This window comes from Ursus maritimus, unplaced genomic scaffold (genome assembly GCF_017311325.1).
Source record: "Ursus maritimus isolate PB19 unplaced genomic scaffold, ASM1731132v1 scaffold_17, whole genome shotgun sequence".
In the NCBI taxonomy this organism is placed as follows: domain Eukaryota; kingdom Metazoa; phylum Chordata; class Mammalia; order Carnivora; family Ursidae; genus Ursus; species Ursus maritimus.
The window spans coordinates 27,387,768-27,407,844 of NW_024424119.1; the positions used below are offsets into that span (position 1 = coordinate 27,387,768).

The following is a 20,077-nucleotide window of genomic DNA, read 5'->3' on the forward strand; positions in this document are numbered from 1 at the left end:
CCATCACATGCGGTCCTCTGGAGCTGGGGGGCGGGGGGCTGTGAATTTACTCAGATCTAGAACTGTCACCGTGCCGTGGGACTGGGCCTCCCCCACTGCGTTGGCTGAATGGCACAGGTACACTCCCTCATCTTCTTTTCGCAGAGGGTTGATCTAGAAATAAAACAGGCAAGTTTATGTAGTTATATATGGAATGGCAAAATCACTTCCTTATTTAGTTCCTAATGAAATGTCTGAATGCTCATTTTTCAAAATAAGAGAGAGCTCACTATTCCTCTTGTTGACTTCACTGCCAGGAAAGAGTTAACTTTTCTTCTCTGCACCCTCTCTATTGTGGCTCTCATTTTACAGTTTCCTTTGCATTCCTGCCTCTTACCGTGAGCTACCTGGTCCTTTTATAGAAGGTGACAGGTATACATCACAAGGAAAATACTGCAAGTTAAAAGAACAAAAATCTGCTGACCAAGGAATGGCCCACAAGTGCTCCCAATGGAGACAGCCTTACAAGTAACACGAGAGAGAATGTTTCCCCCATGCCTTCTTGTAATAAAGAGGGGAAGGTGCTTGATTTGAAAAAGCCGCGTGGACCCAACTGCCTTCTGCGTCTCTGAGCTGGGTGGAGAAGTCACCAAACCTGGCAGAGATGGGAGTGACACGAGGCGGACACTCTCTGAGAGCAGCCTGTTTCACGCCCCTGAAGAGCACACCCACACCAGCTCCCTCTTCGCTTGCTCTCTGTGCAATGTGAGTCACTCCGAGGCACTCCGCAGACTGGGCAGGGAGGGTGCACACCACCTAGTGTTGCACTCACGCCGGCTGCTGGGGGGCGGGGGGAGTGCCGTTATCCTGATGTTGGCGGACTCACCTGAGACTGGCAGGTGAGTCACAGACTGCTGGGTCACAGGGCCCTCGGACCGTGTGCAGGCCCTCCTCTTACAACTGTGGACACTGAAGTCCAAGAGGCAGTGACTAGCCAACATGGCTCCCTGTCCCTCCCTCACTCTTTCCAACACATGGTGCTCTCGTGACTTAAGTTAAGCTGCTGCAGGTGGCAGAGAAGAGCCCCGACTGGGGACACCAACATGCTGTCTTCCCTCTTTCTCAGCCCCGTGGTGTTGGGCGGGTGTAGTAATCTCCTATGACTGCTGTAACTAATTACCCCACGCTTCATCGCTTAAAACAACACACATTTATTATATTTTGTTTTTTAAAATTTTCTTTTATTAAAGATTTTATTTTTTAGCAATCTCTATGCCCAATGGGAGGCTCAAACTCACAACCCCGAGATCAAGAGTCGTGTGCTCTACTGACTGAGCCAGCCAAGGGCCCCTATATTTAGTTCTTGAGGTCAGAAGTCCCAATGGGAACCAGGGGCTAAAATGAAACTATCGGCAGAGCTCCTTTCTTCCTAGGGAATCCCAGGGGAAAATCCATTTCTTGCCTTTCCCATTCTAGAGGCTGCCTGCATTGCTTGGCTTGCGGTCCTCTTCCTCCATCTTCAAAGCCAGAGATGGTGGCTCATGTCTTTCCCACGCTGCCATCTCTCTGGCTCCTTCCCTCCTGCTCCCTCTTCAGCATTTAAAGGGCTCTTGTGATTAGACTGGGCCCACCCAGATAATCCTGGAAAACTTGCTTATTAAAGTCAGCTGATGAGCACCCTTAGCTCCATCTGCAACCTTAATCCCCTCTTGCATATGACATATCCACAGCTTCCAGGGATTAGGACACGGACATCTTTCTGGGGTCATAATTCTGACCACCACTGAGGATCACTTATGTTCTTGGGGGTCAAACTTCCCTCACAGTTAGTGTAGGGTCCAATCAGAAAGGAATAAGAACAGCTTTGAAATGTGTGATGTGCTATAGAAATATAAAGGGTGCTTTGTAAGGGCCAGTCAATAATGGCCACCAATCCTAAACAAATGAGATACCCACCAAAATCCAGGCTGTGGCCTCGTGGTCAGAGGGGCCCCCTCGCACCTGGACAGCGATGTTGACGTGGTCCCCAGGCAGGTCCTCCAGCACCTGAGTACCCTCAGGAGACTGTGTGACCTACAGAGGACAGAAAAAACCAGGAGTGGTTTAAAAAAAAGTATCTCCGGGTAAGAACCACCACAGACATCCTCGCTGTCTTCATCTTCCTATTGACTCAAAGGCCAAACCCTGGCCCCTCTTATTCCTATTAAAACATCAGTGGCGGGGCGCCTGGGTGGCTCAGTCCTTAAGCGTCTGCCTTTGCTCAGGGCATGATCCCGGCGTTATGGGATGGAGCCCCACATCAGGCTCCTCCGCTGGGAGCCTGCTTCTTCCTCTCCCACTCCCCCTGCTTGTGTTCCCTCTCTCGCTGGCTCTCTATCTCTGTCAAATGAATAAATAAAAATCTTTAAAACAAAACAAAACAAAACAAAACGAAAACATCAGTGGCTTCATAAACCTAAATGTCTGTGCAGACAGCACCCCCTGCTGGATAGTAAGGATGCAGACACCACCACTATCAGAATGGGTTCAGAGTTTCAGGGCCCTTCTCCGTGGGGTGGCTGTTGACATAGGTGGACAACATATGCTTTGATCCACGCCAGTCTCTCAAAAATTGATCTGCAGGAAGATCTAGTTTTGGAAAAGGGATTTGGATAGTCTTTCTAAAACCCAGAGGCCGTGAAGTAGGCTCTCACTTCATTCCAGTGGATCTAGGCTAGATAAATAGATGAACTTTCTGGACAGCTAAGTGGCTGAGGCAGCAATGGCACACGGAAGGGTGGCAACTCCCCTGCCCTGAGGAAAGCTTTGGGGTAAAAGTTTTGAGGCATAAACCTGAAGGTTGAAGAGTGACATGTAAGATCTCTTTCTAAAATCCTCTGCTCCACATATAATAACACACATAAACACAGAAGAAACACCTGTCTCTCTCTCTCTCTCTCTCTCTCTCACACACACACACACACACATACACACAGAATTCTTGGATGTCAATACCTTCCTCCACGTGATGACAGGGGTGGGCACAGCCCTCACCTCACAGGACAGGTACACTTGGGCCCCGGTGACGTTGTGAACACTCCGGGGTGGTGTGACGACCACAGGAGCTGGAGGAAGAAGACAAGGGATCACAGCCTTTACCCTGCTGCGTTCCAAGCACCCCACGTCTAAAACCCCCTGCCTGCGGAGAGCCTGCGGGGACGGTCCCACGCGAGGGGAGCCGCGCGGAGGAGAGCTCTCCACACACAGAGAACACACGGAGGCCGCGAACCATGTTTCCCTCAGACCCGGAGGGATGGCTGCATGCGTCCTCATCCATTGCCTTTGTGCTACCGACAGGAAAACAGGGATCTGAAGAGGAAGGGCGGCTTCCCAAATCACCCACCCCGTCTGTGAGTGCCTGGGTCTCTCACACTCCCACCCAGGACTCCGGAGGCCATCTGCTTACAGCTCAGCTCAGGAGGGGCTGGTGTCACCTCACCAACGCCAAGTCTTCGAACAGATGGGCTTTTCTCCTTGCATGTGGAGGGTGGTTCAAAGAACAGCCCATGCAGAACAGCTGCGCGCTTGGGCCCAGACCCCCCTGCGGGCCGGTCCAGACGCTCGTTTGCATATCACAGACTTGCAGGCTCTAGGCCCCCTCCCCGCCCCACGGCCCCCTCCCCGAGGGCAGAGGGCAGGGCTGCAGGCCCCAAAGCCCAAGCCGGCACAGGGTCGGAGGACACCTGGAGAGAGGGGGTCACTCCTGGATCGTTGTCCCCAGGCAGTACGGCTCCAGGCTGCCAGAGCATTACAGAAAGGAGAGGGAGGGTGTGGGCATGCTGGCTGGGACAGCCACCACGACGCAGGCATCTGAGTTATAAGGGCTTAGCTGACACCCCTCACTGCCCTCCTCCCAGTGCGCACCATGTGCTCTGCACACGCTGGCACTACAAGAAACAAGAAACAAGTCCAGCCACCTGAGCATTCAGGCCCTCTACCCGGTCCCTCAGGGCACCTGCCCCCCTGCCTGCCTCCCCTCTACATGGAAGGCAACCCCCAACCCCATAGGGGATGGCTCCCCCTCCTGCAGGACCTAGAGGGTTAGGGTATGTGTCCTAGTCCAGGACCAGGGCGTCTGCACCCCTCTGAGCTGCTGGAGGACAGCCTGCTGGCAGTCCGGGTGCTTCCGCCAGCCTCACCTGGACTAGACAACAGCCGGGCCCGTCCCCGCATCTGGCCCAGCAGTGTCTTGGACAAGATGTGGTGGGGAAGCATAGGGTGGGGGGAAATGCTCCGTGCTGGGGTTTCCTCATCTATAAGATGGCGATAATACCCCCTGCTCACAGGGCCGTTGAACTGATCTTACCATGTGATGAGTGTGAGAGGCATGGTTTAAGTTAACAGGACATGTAAGTGGGCCTCAGAAGCAGATCTGGTAAACAGATGACTAGATGAAGAAACATGGCAAATGAGCAAACGCATTCCTTCTCCGGCCATCAAACTGCTGGGTCTACGCTCTTGGGGCTTTGCCGTGTGACTCATGGATGGCTCTGGAGAGGGAATGCGCCCTCGCCTGCCTGGGTTCAGCTGCAATAAAAAAGGAGAGCAGAGAGAGGGAGGGAGGGAGAAGGCCGCAGGAGGAGGGAGAGGGACAGGAGTGAAAGAGCACAGAAATAAGATTGACCCTCCAGACAGACCTCGTCAAGCTGGTACCAAAAAAGATCTCTGGAAACTTGTCTTAGAACCACAGAGTCTCAGACTGGAGGGGCCCAACTCCCCAAGATCCTGTGCCTGACCATCTGTGATGTATTCAGCTAGCATCCACTTGCATGCCTCCACCGACAGAGAGCTCACTACCTACAGAGCCAGGCCTTTCCATCCTAGGAGAGCTCTGCTGGTAAGAAAGCTTGTGTTCCTTCATCTGGAGCTAAAACCCACCTCCCTGTAACTCCCACATGTTGATCCTAGGGCTGCCTCACTGGAGTGCCCCCTATGGCCCCGAGTGCCCCATTGGCCTCCACTGAATACAGACACTACAGAGTGCTCCCTACCCCCAGGCTCCTTTCTTCCCCCTCAGCCTGATCAGCCCACTCCTTGTGAATGCCCATGTGATTGCCCCCCCAAGCACCATGGCTCAACCCACAATGCTGAGTGTAGCCAAAGCCCCCTATTGAACCAAGGCCCTAGGCTTCTAACATTGCCCAAAGCATCCTAGCCACCTGCAAACTGCCACAAAGAACCACAACACCCCTGCTCTCCAGCAGGGGCCCCATCTGCAACACGACAAAGAGAGTCTAAGTCATCCACACCCTCCCGCCAACATTCCCTCCCCTGGAGCCCAGCAGTCCTCAAATGGCTCGCTGGGGGAACAATCAGAACCGTATCTTATTCCAAAGCCCTCAATGGATTCCGAAGGGACACTCAATCAACATGTTTTACTTTCATTCATGTAAAGTCATAAATTTTAAATGAGATTTCATCAATCCTTTTCAGGTCTAAATGAATAAACCAGTAAATCACATTTCAACATTCTCTCTCCTCGAATTTCCCTCTCCCTCTTTTGAAGACTGTCTTGGAAATGCTGTCTTTGCTACTGATCTTGTGGCAGAAAATATCACTTCTTTGACAAAAGAGCCCCCAGCTTTTGATGATAAAGCAACATTCAAATTTTTATTTATTCTTAAATTTACATACAGCCCATTTACTCCTTGTGGAGTGCCGCTCTTAAGTTTTGACAAATGCCTATGGTTGTGTAACCACCACCACAACCAAGATCTAGAAGATTCCAGTTAATCTCAAAAAATTTCCTCATGCTACTCTTCATCATAGGAATCTGGTTTTTATTATTATTATTTTTAAAGATTTTATTTATTTATTTGACAGAGATAGAGACAGCCAGTGAGAGAGGGGACACAAGCAGGGGGAGTGGGAGAGGAAGAAGGAGGCTCATAGCAGAGGAGCCTGATGTGGGGCTCGATCCCACAACGCCGGGATCACGCCCTGAGCTGAAGGCAGACGCTTAACCGCTGTGCCACCCAGGCGCCCCTCTGGTTTTTATTATTAACATACCTGCTTTTAAATTTAAAATATTTTTATCCATAATAGCTCTTCATAATCAGCCATCATCATCATGATCATGGTAATAACGGTAATAATGCCACCACCTAATTCTGAGAGCTCGCCGTGTGCTAGGCACTCTAGTCTGCTCACAGGGTCTAACGCGTTCCATTTTTCCGGCAATTTCACCCGCTGTGGAGCTAGGCAGGGTTACTCAGGTTTAGCTGGCTGGGCCAGGCTTTGAGCCTAGGCTCTGGCCTGAGCTTTGTCCCACAGAGTCTTGCCCTCTAATTAGATGACACATCCATGTACACTGCTCCTTTCGTCCTTATATCTACCCAGCTAAGCAGGTGTTTTTATCGCCATTTTACAGACGAGAAAACCAAGGCTCAGAAAGGTGAAGTGCCTGGAGGAGCAGGGACTCAAACCCAGGCACTCCGAGTCCATCAACTCTTCACTGAGTTTTAAAGGGAAACATTGGTTGTCTATATGGACTCCATTCTGGAACAAGAAAGAGCCCCTTGGGGACTGTGCTGGGGAGCCCCAAGACAACACCCAGGTTCAGTGATTTGCTAGGAGGATGCACAGGCCTCACCAGTCTGACACACAGCTGTGGTTTACTACAGTGACAGGAGACAAAGCAAACAGCAAAGGGAAAAGCAGCTCACGGGGTAAAGACGGGAAACCAGGCGCAAGCTTCCACGTGCCTTGCCCAGCGATCACACGGGACACACCGAATTCCCCAGCAGTGAATGGTGACAACACACGTGAAACGCTGTCCACCACTGGTGCCTCGGAGCCCAGGATTTTTGTTGGGGGCAGGCCACCTGGGCCCCCTCTGCTCAGCATGTACCAAAATTCCAGGGTCCCGGGAGGAAAGCAGGCGCGCAGCCTAAACCACGGTGTTGGCACTAACAGCTCAGGCCGAGAGTCACTCTCATCACTGAGGGAATGGCGGGAACCGTCCCCAAATCTGGGTTCCCAGATGCTAGCCAGCGGTCAGTCTGGCCAGCAGGCCCTTCTAAGGACACAGTCTCAGGCCTGCTGTTGACTCTCTTCTGCACAGGAAAAAACCCTCCAAACATCACTCCCAGGGATCAGCTCTCATGAAGACACTATTAAATGGGTGATACATCGTTTATACTCACAGGACATTCCCAATCCTTCTGTCCCCAAGGGCTCATTCGAGTGTGGTGCTGGGGTGCTCAACGTCATGACTACCACAGGCAGGATGGACCCAGGTTCAAATCCTGTCTCTGCCACACCCCAATGCTGTGACTGGGTCTCAGTTTCTTCTTCTTTTAAATGGGCACAGGCATCTGTTCTTCTTCCCCTCCCTTCCCCTCTCCATAGGCTATTGGGAGGAAGAGTTACAAGATGCCTTGCAAACTGTAAAAGGCTTCCATAGAGAGACCCGAGGACATGGCAGGCTGTGCTACCCCACGGGGAAATCTCCTCGACATGCCTGACCAGCTCCAGAGCCCCTACTGGCCTCGGGGAGTAGGCCTCTGGGTGGGCCCTGCCCACAGCCCTCATTCTGGCGAGCCTGGGGCACAACCTCTCACCTCTCACCCGAGCTGCCACACTTTCTTGTCTGCTCGCGTGTGACAAGAGTAATGTGAGTTTCAAGAGGGAGGTTGTTGCCTGGTGGGCCCGGTCTGTGAATGTGCCAGCTTCGTCTCTCTAGCTCTTTCTTGCTAAATACTTGTATCCTTCTGTCCATGCCAGCAACAGCTGGAGAAAAGCTGGGAGGGCACCGATCCCCCCAGCAGGTAACAGAACAGTCGCCCACACGTGCACCCACAGAGGTAGCGCTGGGGTCCTGGTGCCGACCACGGGAGCTTGGGCAAGTCATTAACCATTTCCTCCTCGTCTGCAAATGAAGACAGTGACTGCTATCCCACATCCTCTGGGGTGAAGGGAGAGGGTGGATGTGACTGAATTATTAACCATGTGGGTCTGTACGAGTGAGAGGGGCTGACAGTATTATTATAGTGTGTGGTGATCTGTCCCGCCCCCCTCCCACGGTCAACTAGATATGTCCTTGACGGCTAGACTGAAAGACCTTCCGAAAGGCCTCTGAGGTTTCTTTCAAGTTAATGGTGCCCAGGAAAGAAAGAATATCTAAAGTCATCCCCCAGGACCCCATCTGCTTGTACAAAGAAGTGCACAACCGAAGAGTTTAATCATCAACGCATTGAGCAGCCCTGATAATTTATGCTAATAGTCATGTTCGGTTGTGGAAGGAGAAACAGCTTAATCGGGCTCCCTGCAGCCTGTGCTCACACCCCCTCCCTCGGCATGAAAGGCTTTTGAGCACGAGGCCCCCCTTCTTTGTCCCTCTCACAAAGTGGCGTTTGCAGCCTCTCCTGGTTACCTGGTAACACGCGCCTCTCACAGACTGCGATTTCTAAGAGGAGCTGGAATGTCAACGGAGGGAGGTGAATTTTCTAAGATTCAGGATCCAAGAGCTCACTGACGCTTTGGGGGCCCAGGGCCCTGGTGGGTACTGGCACGGGACCCTGTTCCTACCTAATTTAGCATTCAAAACGTGCTATCAACCTGCTGCCTGCAGGATCCCAACCCCTTCCCCACGTTAGCCAACGGTCAGGGGGCACGGAACAACACAGCCTCTTAAAGTAATGACAGCAGCGACAACAACGCCATGCCACTTCACAGCCAAGAAATGAAACCAATAACTTAGTACAGAATGAAGCTTCATCCTCGGCCTGGCGCTCAAGGCCCCTGCCCCAACCATCCCCCTGGGGAGCTGCCTGGCAGCCCTTGGTCACACCCACCACGGGACCTCCCCTACCTGCTCTTACCTCCCCATCCCCTCTTTCTCCCCAAGCATTTTCAAGTCCTTCAAGGTTCTGCTCAGACATCTTCCCTTCTGTTAGGCTATCCCTGTTCCTCTCAGGAGCCCTCACCCAGTGCTAAGCAGGGGAGCCTGTAACAAGCCTTGGGGGAAAAACAGGAAGGTGGATCCGGACGGAGAAACCCTCAAGATTCAAGGGGAGCCCATTTGTAGCTGCTTCCTAATCAGGTGGCCAGCGAGCTAGAGGCCTGTGGCTCCGTCTGAAAAGGGCCCGGCAGATTCAGGCTGGGGCCCACCTCAGCTAGCCACGCAGCTGCAGGGAGTCCCCTTCCGTGTGCCTCAGTTTTCCCTTCTATTAAACCGGAGTGAGGTCTGGCTGGGGCAGTTGTGAAAATTAAGTAAAAAGATGGGATGCAAGAGTGATTTCCAACAGTAAAGAATTATTCATATGCGGGAACAGGGCGAGTCTTCATCCAATGTGTGAATCAAAGGATTGCCTTCATTATTAGGCGTTTTGGGGGGGGAGTTTCAGAGCATAGGAAGAGGTCAGAATTTAAGCCTGAAAATGGTTTCCGAATGCCCCTCCCAGGCATGTGTGAGAACACTTTCCACATTGTGCGGAACCTGATAAATATTTACGGAGGTCTCATTCGGTTCAAGACAGGTGCTCGCTCACTGAAGGATAGGTGAGAGCCGGGGAGGGGCGATTTTATTAACAATATTGAAGCAGTACAGCTGCTGCTAGGACTCAGCCCGGTTCCCTTTCACCAGGCTCCCTGGGGGCATTGTTAAAAAGTGTCCCTGCTGTGTCCTCTGAATAAAGGACGGCTTTTGGGCAGCACAGAATGAGGTGTCACCGTGGCTGGCTAGGAAAGCTGCCCCTGTCCACACCGTCATGCTTCACCAGGACACCAGCGCGGGGGCCACCCAAACATTTCAGGACACAAAGAGACGGGACCACAGTGCCCGGGGCTGTGGCAGATGACACAACTGCCAGTGGGGAAGGACAGCTAAATTCTGGGGAGGCTGCTGCCTGTCACTAACGGGATCATTAAAAGCACTTTCTGACTTTCCTTCCTTTTGGCCCCTTGAACATCTTTACTCACGGGGCCTATGCCTGGGGTGGGCCTTAGAGCCCATAGATCAGAGTGGAGGGGCTGTCACATTTACTTGTCATTTGGTAATTTTCAATGAATTAGGGGTATGGGGTTGCCATCTGCCATCTGGCTGCACTCTGGTAACCATGGCAACCACCACCTGCCTGACTTAACACTATCAAGTCCTGTCCTGAAAGAGCACTACACAGGGCATTGGGGTTCTGGGTGCTGGCCAGGCTTTACTGGTCACCCTGGCTGTGTCCCCTGTGCCTCCCCCACCCCCCCGCCCCGGGTCTCAGTCTCTTCTGCACAATAGCAGATTTGATCTATGTGTCTTCAAGGTGGCTCGGTCTTAGGAACAGAATATCACTCCAGGGAGAAATCATCTGAGACCATCGGCACTTGGTCAGCATTTCTTGTGTCTCCGGCGTGTGGATTGAAAGTGTGACTTGTCTGGAGACAAAGAGAACTGCCTGTGAATTAACTGCTAAGGAAAGCAGATTATAAAAAGAAGTGATAGGAACTAGAAGAAGAAAGGAGGCAGGACTGTTTAAATCGACAAGGTAGAAACAAAGGTTCAAAGTGGAAGGGACCTCAACCATGGCTCCACAGGGCTGACCGGGCACAGAGAGGGGCAGGGACCCACCCAAGGTCGCTCAGGGAACCAGCAGCAGCTCTGGAAACACCGGTCAGCTATCTCCTCCACTGGAAGCCCCGGCCAGGAATAGCCAACGGTGACTTTCCTATGCTCTGGGGCTGCCACAGCCCCCTCAATGGGCAGCACATTGGTTTTGTGTTGCCCAGGACAGGAGGCTTCCTGCCCCATCCCCAATGACCCGCTGGGTCTCCTGCACTTGAGTGCATGTACCCGGAATGCTTGGGGGGAAATAATACTAGAAATTACCCAAGGCCTGGAAAAGGTTGTCCCCCACCCCCAAGGCTTCCCTGTTGGAGCTAAAGTCATTACACTGACATAGGATTTAAGGTCTAGACTTGGGTCTCCGGGCCCAGGCCAGAACCCCAAGACAGGTTCCTTGGAACTTCCTGTCCACAAGCTCACTCACCCTCAACTCTCAGCTGCCCCCTCCAGGCAGTGTAGATGGGGGCAACTCTCCAAAACCTAATGGGCCATCAGGATGCTCTGCTGGGCATCCCTATACTCATGTTTTCGGTCTATTTTTGTTTGAGTTTTTAAAATTACATGTAGACATGGGCAACAATGGCACCCATACATGACTCTCCTGCGATATTAATGAACCTTAAGTTTCTAGGTACCCAGCAACAAATACATTTCCATTCCTTTACCCACCGAATCATAAGAGGCTTAGACCCACAAAACCCAGGTCTGGCCCTGATGGCACCATCATCTTTTCAGAACTTAGGTCCTCAAACGTCTGACCTGTCCTGGGTGGGAGATCCCTCAGGTCTTCCCAGCAGGACCACAACCTTGGGGTTCTTGCCCAGTGATTCCTGAGTCCCTTTCTGGAGCTCCTCCTCCTCCAGCATCTTCACCTTTCCTCCCTCTCCATTCAAAAACCCCACCCTGGCCTGGCCCGCTGCTGCTGGGGGACTTACACCCAGTAGGTCACCCCCTCGCCCAACTCCCAGTCTGGTGGAGGCACACATGGCAGGCCTGTACATAACTGCAGTCCTTTTGGTATTTAAGTACCAAAAGAGACAGTAGGCTCACCAAAATTCTGACCAGCTCAAGGGCTTGTATCTCCATGAGCTTAGTAAGGAAGGGTGAAGGATGTGGATTCCTGTCCCAGTCTCCTTGAGTACCTGGCCAGGTAAGAAAAACTTCCGAAGGGAAAACTGAGGCTGTCAATCACGGGGCAGGCAGGAATCCTCTGCCCCACATTCCACAGGGCTGGAGTCCCTCTTTCTCCTCCTGCCCCAGCATGGCGGGGCAGAAGCCAGACTCACCAAATTCGCAGGGGCCATCGCGCGCCTTGTGCAGGTGGCCGGGGTGCGGGCGGGGCGCGTGCCGGGCGCGCAGGCGCAGCGCGCAGATGCTGGGGTAGGAGCGGCCGTCGGAACCGCAGACGGCGCCGCGCTGCGCGCACACGCAGAGCCCGGTGCCCTCGGGCACCGCCCCCGCGGCGCGGCTGGCGCACACCAGGCCGGGGCCACAGCGCGCGCCGGCCCGCCCCCCGCAGCTCGCGCCCTCCGCGCCCAGGCAGCGCACGCAGCAGCCGCACTCGTCGCGCGCCGCGATTCCGGGCGCGGGGCAGCGCAAGGGCGCCGGGCAGCGTTCCGGCCGGCACGGACCGCACTCGGGGTGCCGGCCGCCGGTGGCGCGGAGCCCGAGTCCCGGGGCCAGCGGCGGCAGCAGCAGAAGCAGCAGCGGGAAGAGCGAGGGTGAGCGTGGCATGGTCTGCTTCGGGACGGCAGTGGCGCCTCTGCTTCGCGCGGCGCTTCTTGCGCGCCGCGCCGCCACCCCGCCCGCCTCGCGGCCGCTGATTGGCCGGGCCTCCGCCGCGGGGCGCCGCGGTCGGCTGCAGTCCCGGGACCCGCGCGGCGGCGGGGTGGGCCCCCGGCCTCCCCGGCCTCCCCGGCTCCCAGCTGGAGTGAAGTCCCGAGACCTGCTCTCCTAGACCCAGTGGGCTCTTGGGGAAACAGACCCACTCGGGGCGGGAACTTACCGGAGGTCGCCGTGGTGGCGCCAGGACTGGGGTATGGTCTCCAGATCCAGGGCTAGCTCCAAATATTATGTGCCTTGATCCTCCCAGAAGGATGCTCTTCGTAATTTTATTTTGCATTTAGTCGTTTTCAAAGTTTTCTTTTAGAAAGGGAATATACGGTTTAAAATTTCAGAGGTTGCAAATGGATGCAGTGATGAAAAGAGTTTCCCTTCCCAGTGTCCCAACCCAGCCTCGGGAGGCTGCTCGTTATCAGACTGTTGTGTCTGCAGAAATTTTGTATGCCCATTAAGGCACGTATGATTGTACAGCTTCTCTCTTTAAACACACACACAGAGAGAGAGAGAGAGAGAGAGAGTAGCGTGGCCTGCACATTACTCCGCACTTGTTTTTTCCATCTATGGTATTTCCCATAGTTTCCCTACTTCTTACCATTTCTGAAATCGGGCTTGTACAAACAATGGGGCATTGTTTAATTGTTTTTCTCCCCTCAAGGCTACTAAAGTCTTGGTATATTTCACAGTTAAAAGTGACTTTGGTTGTGATGAGATCTGGTGATCTATTTTTGGATTGGCCTCAGACTTTTAAACTTTGTACGCGTTTAATGGCACAAAACTGCAATCATTTAGCCAGTTGTTTTGAGTCCTTTTGTTAGTACGAGTGATGCTGTGATGATGTCCTGATGCCCAAGTGTCAGCATATCTGCAGTTAGTGCAGAATGTGTGTTGGAAAGACATGGTAACATGTAGTCAGTTATTTATTCATGTGACCCCTGCTGGCAGCTAGGCTCTGTGTATCCTGTCCCTGGCCCAGCCCCGGAAGGGGACCCACGCAGGAAATGCTAGGGGTTCCTGATTGCTGGAGTTGGATGTGTGGCCAAGTGAAGGCCTGGAAAGGAGGGAGGGACTTGCTGACCCAGCTGTATAGATGGCTTTTCCTGCTCACCCCTTAATCCTCATTTGCCCTGTGGAGTTTTCTTCCTTTTCTGAACCCTTAGAGATGGAGAAGCTTCTTGGATTGGTGTCCTTTTCCTTTAAAACTGCCTGCAAGCCGTAGCCCAGTGAACTCTGGTTCCCAGAGTGCCAGTTAACACTGTGAGCAACATCTTTGGGCCCCTAGAGATTATGGGAAAAGGAAAAGATGAGCTCTCCTGGCAGGGAAGGGGGATGAGGCACCTCTGTTGTCTGGCAGGTAGTGAGCTCCCATGATGTTTACCTCCTCTGCTTGCTGCTGGCACACGTGGAAGGCTAGCTTGTACAGCGCTTAGGGCGGGTGCATGCACACGCAGGAGCTGTTGAAGTGGGTATGAATGTCCCAGTCTGAGGAGCTAAGGTGAGGAGAGGTTTCTCCATAAGTGGGCCATAGTTTCGAATCTCAAGCTTCACAGTTAGGCCATTCATAGGAAGCCCTAATCCAGGCTGAGAGAAAACAAAATCCCTGTTTCCAGGTCTCTGGTGGGACGATCCAGAGCAGAGAGAGGGGTGGGTTTTCATGCATGATGGGGTGGGAGTTATGGAGGGACAGATTTCAATTCAATACCGTGTAAGAAGGAACACTGCAAGATACGGAGCTCTGCAAAGATGGAAATTTAGATGCTGAGCAGCCGAGATATGATGGAGGGTTTGCCCTCCTGCTGTAAACAACTATAAAACCCAGACAAATTAATACACACTGTATGTAGGTACTGGACTTGGAATAGGGATATCTGGGTGGTCTCAGATGAAGCAGATGAAGTTGAGAATCTTGAGCCTCTGAGTTATTCTGAGCCTCCCCCCACCCCCAGTGGAAGCAGTTTGTGGATCATGTCTGAGAAGATTCACTTTCCCTTGTTTAAGGATCATGTTAAAGGGCTCTTACCTTGCAAGGCGTACGTTTTCTCTTCAAGACCTACTCCACCTTCCTCTTGTGGCCACTGGACTCACAACTGGCACTGGAGTTCCGTATGCTTGAGCAGGGCAAATACAAAGTTTAATCTGAGAAAATATAGCTTCTATACCACAAGAATGCCAAGATTTTGCCAAATTACATTGCAGCAACTTGGGGAGTACATGCAAGAGTGGATTCTAAGGATGAAAGACGAAAGAGAACAGAATATAACTTTTTGAGTTAATACAGGTGTGCTTACCTGAGATTCTGGGTTCGATGCGTTGGTTTGTGTAGCTGGAAGTGGCTCCGTAGTTTACTTAGATGTTTAAGTGAAACTGAAGCTTAATGACGATCTGCATTTAGTTAAGTTGAGATGCCAGTACTTCCCTAGTGTGTTGCAAAGGAAGAAATAAAAAGGCTCAGGGGAGATGTTAAAAGAGATTTATTATGGACAACCTGCTCAGCCACCTACTACACTCCCCAAGCGGTCCAGAGGACATCTCCTTCCCTGTGGCATTGGGAAATTCATTAGCGAGGGAGCACTGCTATCCCTGAAAAACCTTGTGGGTGCTCTCCTGTGTTGGCCACATGTGATGATGAGAGACACCCCCATTGAAAGGGGCTCGCTGAGTCCTCTGGGGATGGTGAGATTGAAGAAGAGCAGAGGCCAAGCGGTAGCACTTAGCTGCTGAAGACATGGCAGGGTGCAGTTACCATGATGGACAGTAGGATGAAGTGGACCTCTGAGTTTTGACTCACAGCAGTCTTTGGCATTGTCTGGTTGTCCCAGTGTCCCCAAGAATGAAACAATGAGCATCCTACTAAAATGTTACTTGCTGTGTACAATGGGAGAAAACTCCAGGTCGGGTGTCCAAAAGCTGATTTGAATCACCAGGTTCTCTTATCCAATTTTTAGACTTAATTAGAAGGGGAGGCCAGGTCCCCTTAAAAAAGGCTGCTAAACTAATTCTATAAATCCTCCTCTAGGATCTTCCCAAAAGGACCTCTGACCATTTACTGGAGTGGCTCACCGTAGCCCACAGTCTAAGGGGGGCTTGCAACACTCCTGGTCCACGTTCACATCACAGTGAATTAAACTATGGGGCACCTGGGTGACACAGTCGGTTAAGCGTCTGACTCTTGATTTCGGCTCAGGTTGTGATCTCGGGGTCATGAGATCGAGCCCCATGTCAGGGTCTGCACTTAGCCGGGAGTCTGCTTGGGATTCTCTCTCTCCCTTACCCTCTGTTCCTCTCCCTTGTGTGCACTCTCTCTCAAATAAATAAATCTTTATAAAAAAATTCACAGTGAGTAGACACATTTGGCAACTGGCAGAATCCCAACATCAGTTCTGTGACACATGGAGTAAGGGCTATCATAAGACGCAGGGCCACATGGAAGCCCCTGGAACTTTCCTTTTTTACCAGGAGCATTAACAGCTGCCATCAGTTTCCTCATAAATAGTTGAAAGAGAATTCACCTTGCCATGGGGAGGATTCATTTTCTTAGAAAGCAGTACAGCCTAGTGTCACTTGAGGAAAGCATTTGCCTCCTTTTAACATACTTGGCTCTATTCCTTTCAAAATAATAGTGTATCATTATTGTGCTAAGGGGTACTTGGTCTCTTCCCGAGCTGGTGTCAACATAGACATGTATAGTTGGCCCTTGAACGATGAGGATTTGAACTGTACAGATCCACTTACATGGAGGTTGCTTTTTAAAAAATTATTTTATTTATTTGAGAGGGAGAGAGAGCACAGGCAGGGGGAGCAGCAGGCAGAGGGAGAAGCAGGCTCCCTGCTCAGCAGGGAGCCTGACGCAGGACTCAATCCCAGGACCCTGGGTTCACAACCTGAGCCAAAGGCAGACGCTTAACAACTGAGCCACCCAGGTGCCCCGCAGATTTCTTTTACAGCACAGTACCATGTGTTTTCTTTGTGATTTTTCTGATAACATTTTCTTTTCTCTAGTTTACTTTATTGTAAGAATTCAGTATTCAATCCATAGGACATATAAAATACGTGTCCGTCAACGGCACAATCAGTAAGGCTTCTGATCAACTGTAAAGCTATTAGTAGTCACGTTTCAGGGAGTCAGAAGTTATATGCAGATTTTCAGCGATGCAGGTGGTCAGTGCTCCTATGCCTTCCACATTGTTCAAGGGTCAACGATAGCTGTTTTTTCTTTTTTTTCTTTTTTTTTTTTTTAAAGATTTTATTTATTTATTTGACAGAGAGAGAGACAGCCAGCGAGAGAGGGAACACAAGCAGGGGCAGTGGGAGAGGAAGAAGCAGGCTCATAGCAGAGGAGCCTGATGTGGGGCTCGATCCCGTAACACCGGGATCACACCCTGAGCCGAAGGCAGACGCTTAACCGCTGTGCCACCCAGGCGCCCCTGTTTTTTCTTATTCTCAAGAGAGGAGATGATTCTCTGCTCTACTTGCTCCATCACGTCCCTAATTTGTAGATTCATTGATTCATTCTTCATTCAGCAAGCTCTCGGAGGGCCGACTACTGCTTGCCAGGCCTGTGCAGGGCACAGGGGGTTAGATGAGTAAGCTGGGCGCGGTGTACTCAAGAGGGTGGCCTCGGGAAGGCAGGTTGGAAGGAATTTCAGTGCAGTAAATGTGACTACAGAAAAGTGCTGGGGGAGAAGAGTCCACCTTCTGGAAAAAGTGCTCTCTAAACTGAGCCTTGAGGAGCCAGTAGGTGTTTAGAAACATGGAATCCAGGCCTAAGCCCCGTAGCCCAGGTATGTGTTGCTGTCTAACAGACCGACACCTTAAAGGTGGGGAGGAGGAAATACCCACCGGGGAGCCAGAGGATAAGTCTTTGAGGAAAGTCCCTGCTTCTCTGTGTTTCCCTTCAGCTTCTTTCCCCATGCTTCCACCAAATGCAAGGTTTGTGTGGCGGCCACCTGTGCACATTGCCACCTTGTGGACAATGTAGGGATTACAGATCTAGAAATGACTTCTTCATTCATTAGTTCAATCATTCCTAATAATTCAGATGAACCAATGTGCTTGCATAAAGCACTCTGGGTTAGGAGAAGAGAACAGAAATGGCTACCGATGATCACTGCGTGCTCAGAGGTATGAGTCTGTCTGAAGCAATGGGGTTCTTGAGGGAGATCAGGGAAGGCTTCACAGAGGTGACATCTGAGCAGGGTCAGGTAAGAAGAAAGGGTCTTTAGAGACCACTTCTGACATCCTCACTTTACAGAGGGGGTGACTGCAGCACAGAATGGAAAGAAACTTGTTCAAAGTTATAGAGCCCTGCAGGACAGAGCTGAGGGAAGGACCCAGGTCTCTGGGTGTCCCAGCACAGAGCTGCTTTTCCAGTATGTGGCTGGCCTTTGGTTTAAATGGGTCCCCCTCCTGGTGCTCTAGAAATGGCCTTTGCAGGGTCAGATCTGCTGCTCTGGTCTGTCCCTGTGCAACCCCAGCCCAGCAATTTGTCCCAGTCTGCCTTCTGGTGCAGTAATCTCATTCGCTGCGTTCCACCTGTGAGCAATTGCAAAGCACCAAAGCGTTCCCCAGGGAGGACACTGTAGCCCAAGCCAGGATCTTGGCCAACGTGGGAAGAGGGCCCAAGGTGTGTCCCTAGAGTACCTATCCTCAGGGACTGGCATACTGCTTGGCACACAGGTAAATGTTAGGGACAAGAATGAACGGGCGAGGTCAGGGGAAATGGGTGGCACCTGATAGGTGAGTCCAGGTCTCCTGCGGACTTATCCAGAGTTGAGTCTATTCTGGGAAGATAAACTGGGGCCGAATGCCCCATTAAGGAGTCTGTCTTCATTCTGCCAGCAGGGGGAGCCAGGCTTGTTTGCAATGGAGAAGGGGCAGGATTGGAATATATAGTTTCGTTTCCTTCTTTTTCAAAGTGAGAAAAGTTGTCCTTAGTCAAGGGGCATACATGCTGCAGAAAGTCGTCATTGCTACCTAATGAAGTTGCACTAGACCATCTGGGTATTTGGGTTCTTTTGTTTCTAAATTTCATAATTCAGCTAGCCATATGTGTTTGGAATAAATAGAGGCTGCCCTGTGATTAGCTCCCAACACTCAGGAAAGCAGCACGGCCTTTGTGATGCGCTGCTGATTCCCTTCTGGCCTGTCACCAAACTCTGAAGCCTGCTAAATACAGAGCTGCAAGACAGTGAGCCTGCCTCGCCTGGGGTCTTTCCTCACTCTCTCATTGCATGGCTCCTGGAAGGAGGTCTCTAGTGGAATGCTATATAGGGCTCTATTCAGTGCTTTTATTGATAACCTGGATGAACTCAGTCCAAGTATGCAAATGCCTCAAAAGTTCAAAAAGGAATTAATGTGCATTGGATAGAAGAAGCAATATTCAGAAAGGTTTGCTAAGTTAGAATGGTAGAGAGAAATCAAATGTTGAAATGTTCTACAAATACACGTCAAGTTCTTTGTTTAGATTCAACACTACAGTGACAAAGCTTGAGAGAGAGAAAATGAAATCTATGACCCAGGGCTGCCTCCCCGTTCAAAGGGTCCATGTCTGGAGCATTGTAGCCACTCAGAAACGGGTCCTTATTACTGTGGATGAAATTTTGCTGAACTCGAGCATTTCAGGTCAAGCGTTTTAGCTTTTCTCCCACTTTAAAGTGGCTGCCTTCCCAGCCTTCTCAGGGCAGGTGGTGGCAATTCAATAATGACCTTTCCTTAATGATGTGAAGAAAGGAATTGTAGAATTGAGGGAAACCACCATTACAATCCAAGAATGTAAAATAGCCGTTTGAAACCTGGGCAACGGATCCAGGAAGCCCCTGGGAGATGGAAGCTCCTGGAGGAGATAGTATCTCCACGTGTCTGGAGGGAGAAGAGCTTTGCAGTTCTTTCCTCTGAACCGTGTGGCTCGGCTGCACCAAGAACTGCTTCTTCCGGGGAAGGAGAGGGCCTGGTTTCAGAGGAAACACAGTTACAGTGTTTCTTTGTTTCCAGACAGCCAGTAACAGAGTTACGTTGGACTTGATCCTCCTGTGTCTCTTTTTCATTTTCCTTTCATTTTTTTCAGTTTTGAGAATAAGCATTTACAAGGCCACCCCTGTGTTCCAGACGTTACGTTGAACCAGCTCTAGTCGTGACTTCCAAGTCACCGTGATCTATGAGGGGAGCTGAGACTTGGACATGATGAACCAGGATGTGACCACCTACTCAGTCAGGAGCCAGTAGAGGGTGGGCATCCCCAAATGGCTAAGGTTCACCGAGTGCTTCCTGTGGGGGGGGCACCCTCCTAAACACTTCGTGCATATTTGTGCGTTTCAGCCTCAGGTGACCATCCGGCATGTGTACCTTATCTCAGATTAAACCAAAGATCAGAGAGGGTAGCAGTGACTTGGTCAGAATTAGCTAGTTCACAGTGGAGTAGGCCCCAAAGTCCACTCTCTGAACCACTGAAGCAGACTGCTTCTCCATCCGTATGTGTCACATAGCAAATAAAGAAGGCCTGATACTTGCCATAAGAGAGATGCAGGCCACACGAGGAGAAACGAGATTACTCCATGGTGGCCAGGAGACACTTCATGCCAGATACTACGCCTGAGGTAGGACTTGCTGAACAAGAACAGTGGTGATAAGCAGAAGGGGGGAGAACGTGTTCGTTGTAGGAGTAAAGCGATC

The 20,077-nt window shown here is 51.4% G+C and overlaps 1 protein-coding gene across 1 annotated transcript; it reads right to left on the bottom strand.

Moving 5' to 3' along the window:
* IGFBPL1 (insulin like growth factor binding protein like 1) lies at window positions 1–12,304 on the bottom strand. The gene is made up of 4 exons (XM_008708009.2): window positions 11,857–12,304; window positions 2,974–3,083; window positions 1,936–2,052; window positions 1–153 (listed from the first exon to the last, which is right to left on the bottom strand). The coding sequence occupies exons 1-4, from the start codon at window positions 12,302–12,304 to the stop codon at window positions 4–6; spliced, it is 825 nt and encodes a 274-aa protein (XP_008706231.2). The 3' UTR covers window positions 1–3.
* Between the last annotated feature and the right edge of the window lie 7,773 nt (window positions 12,305–20,077).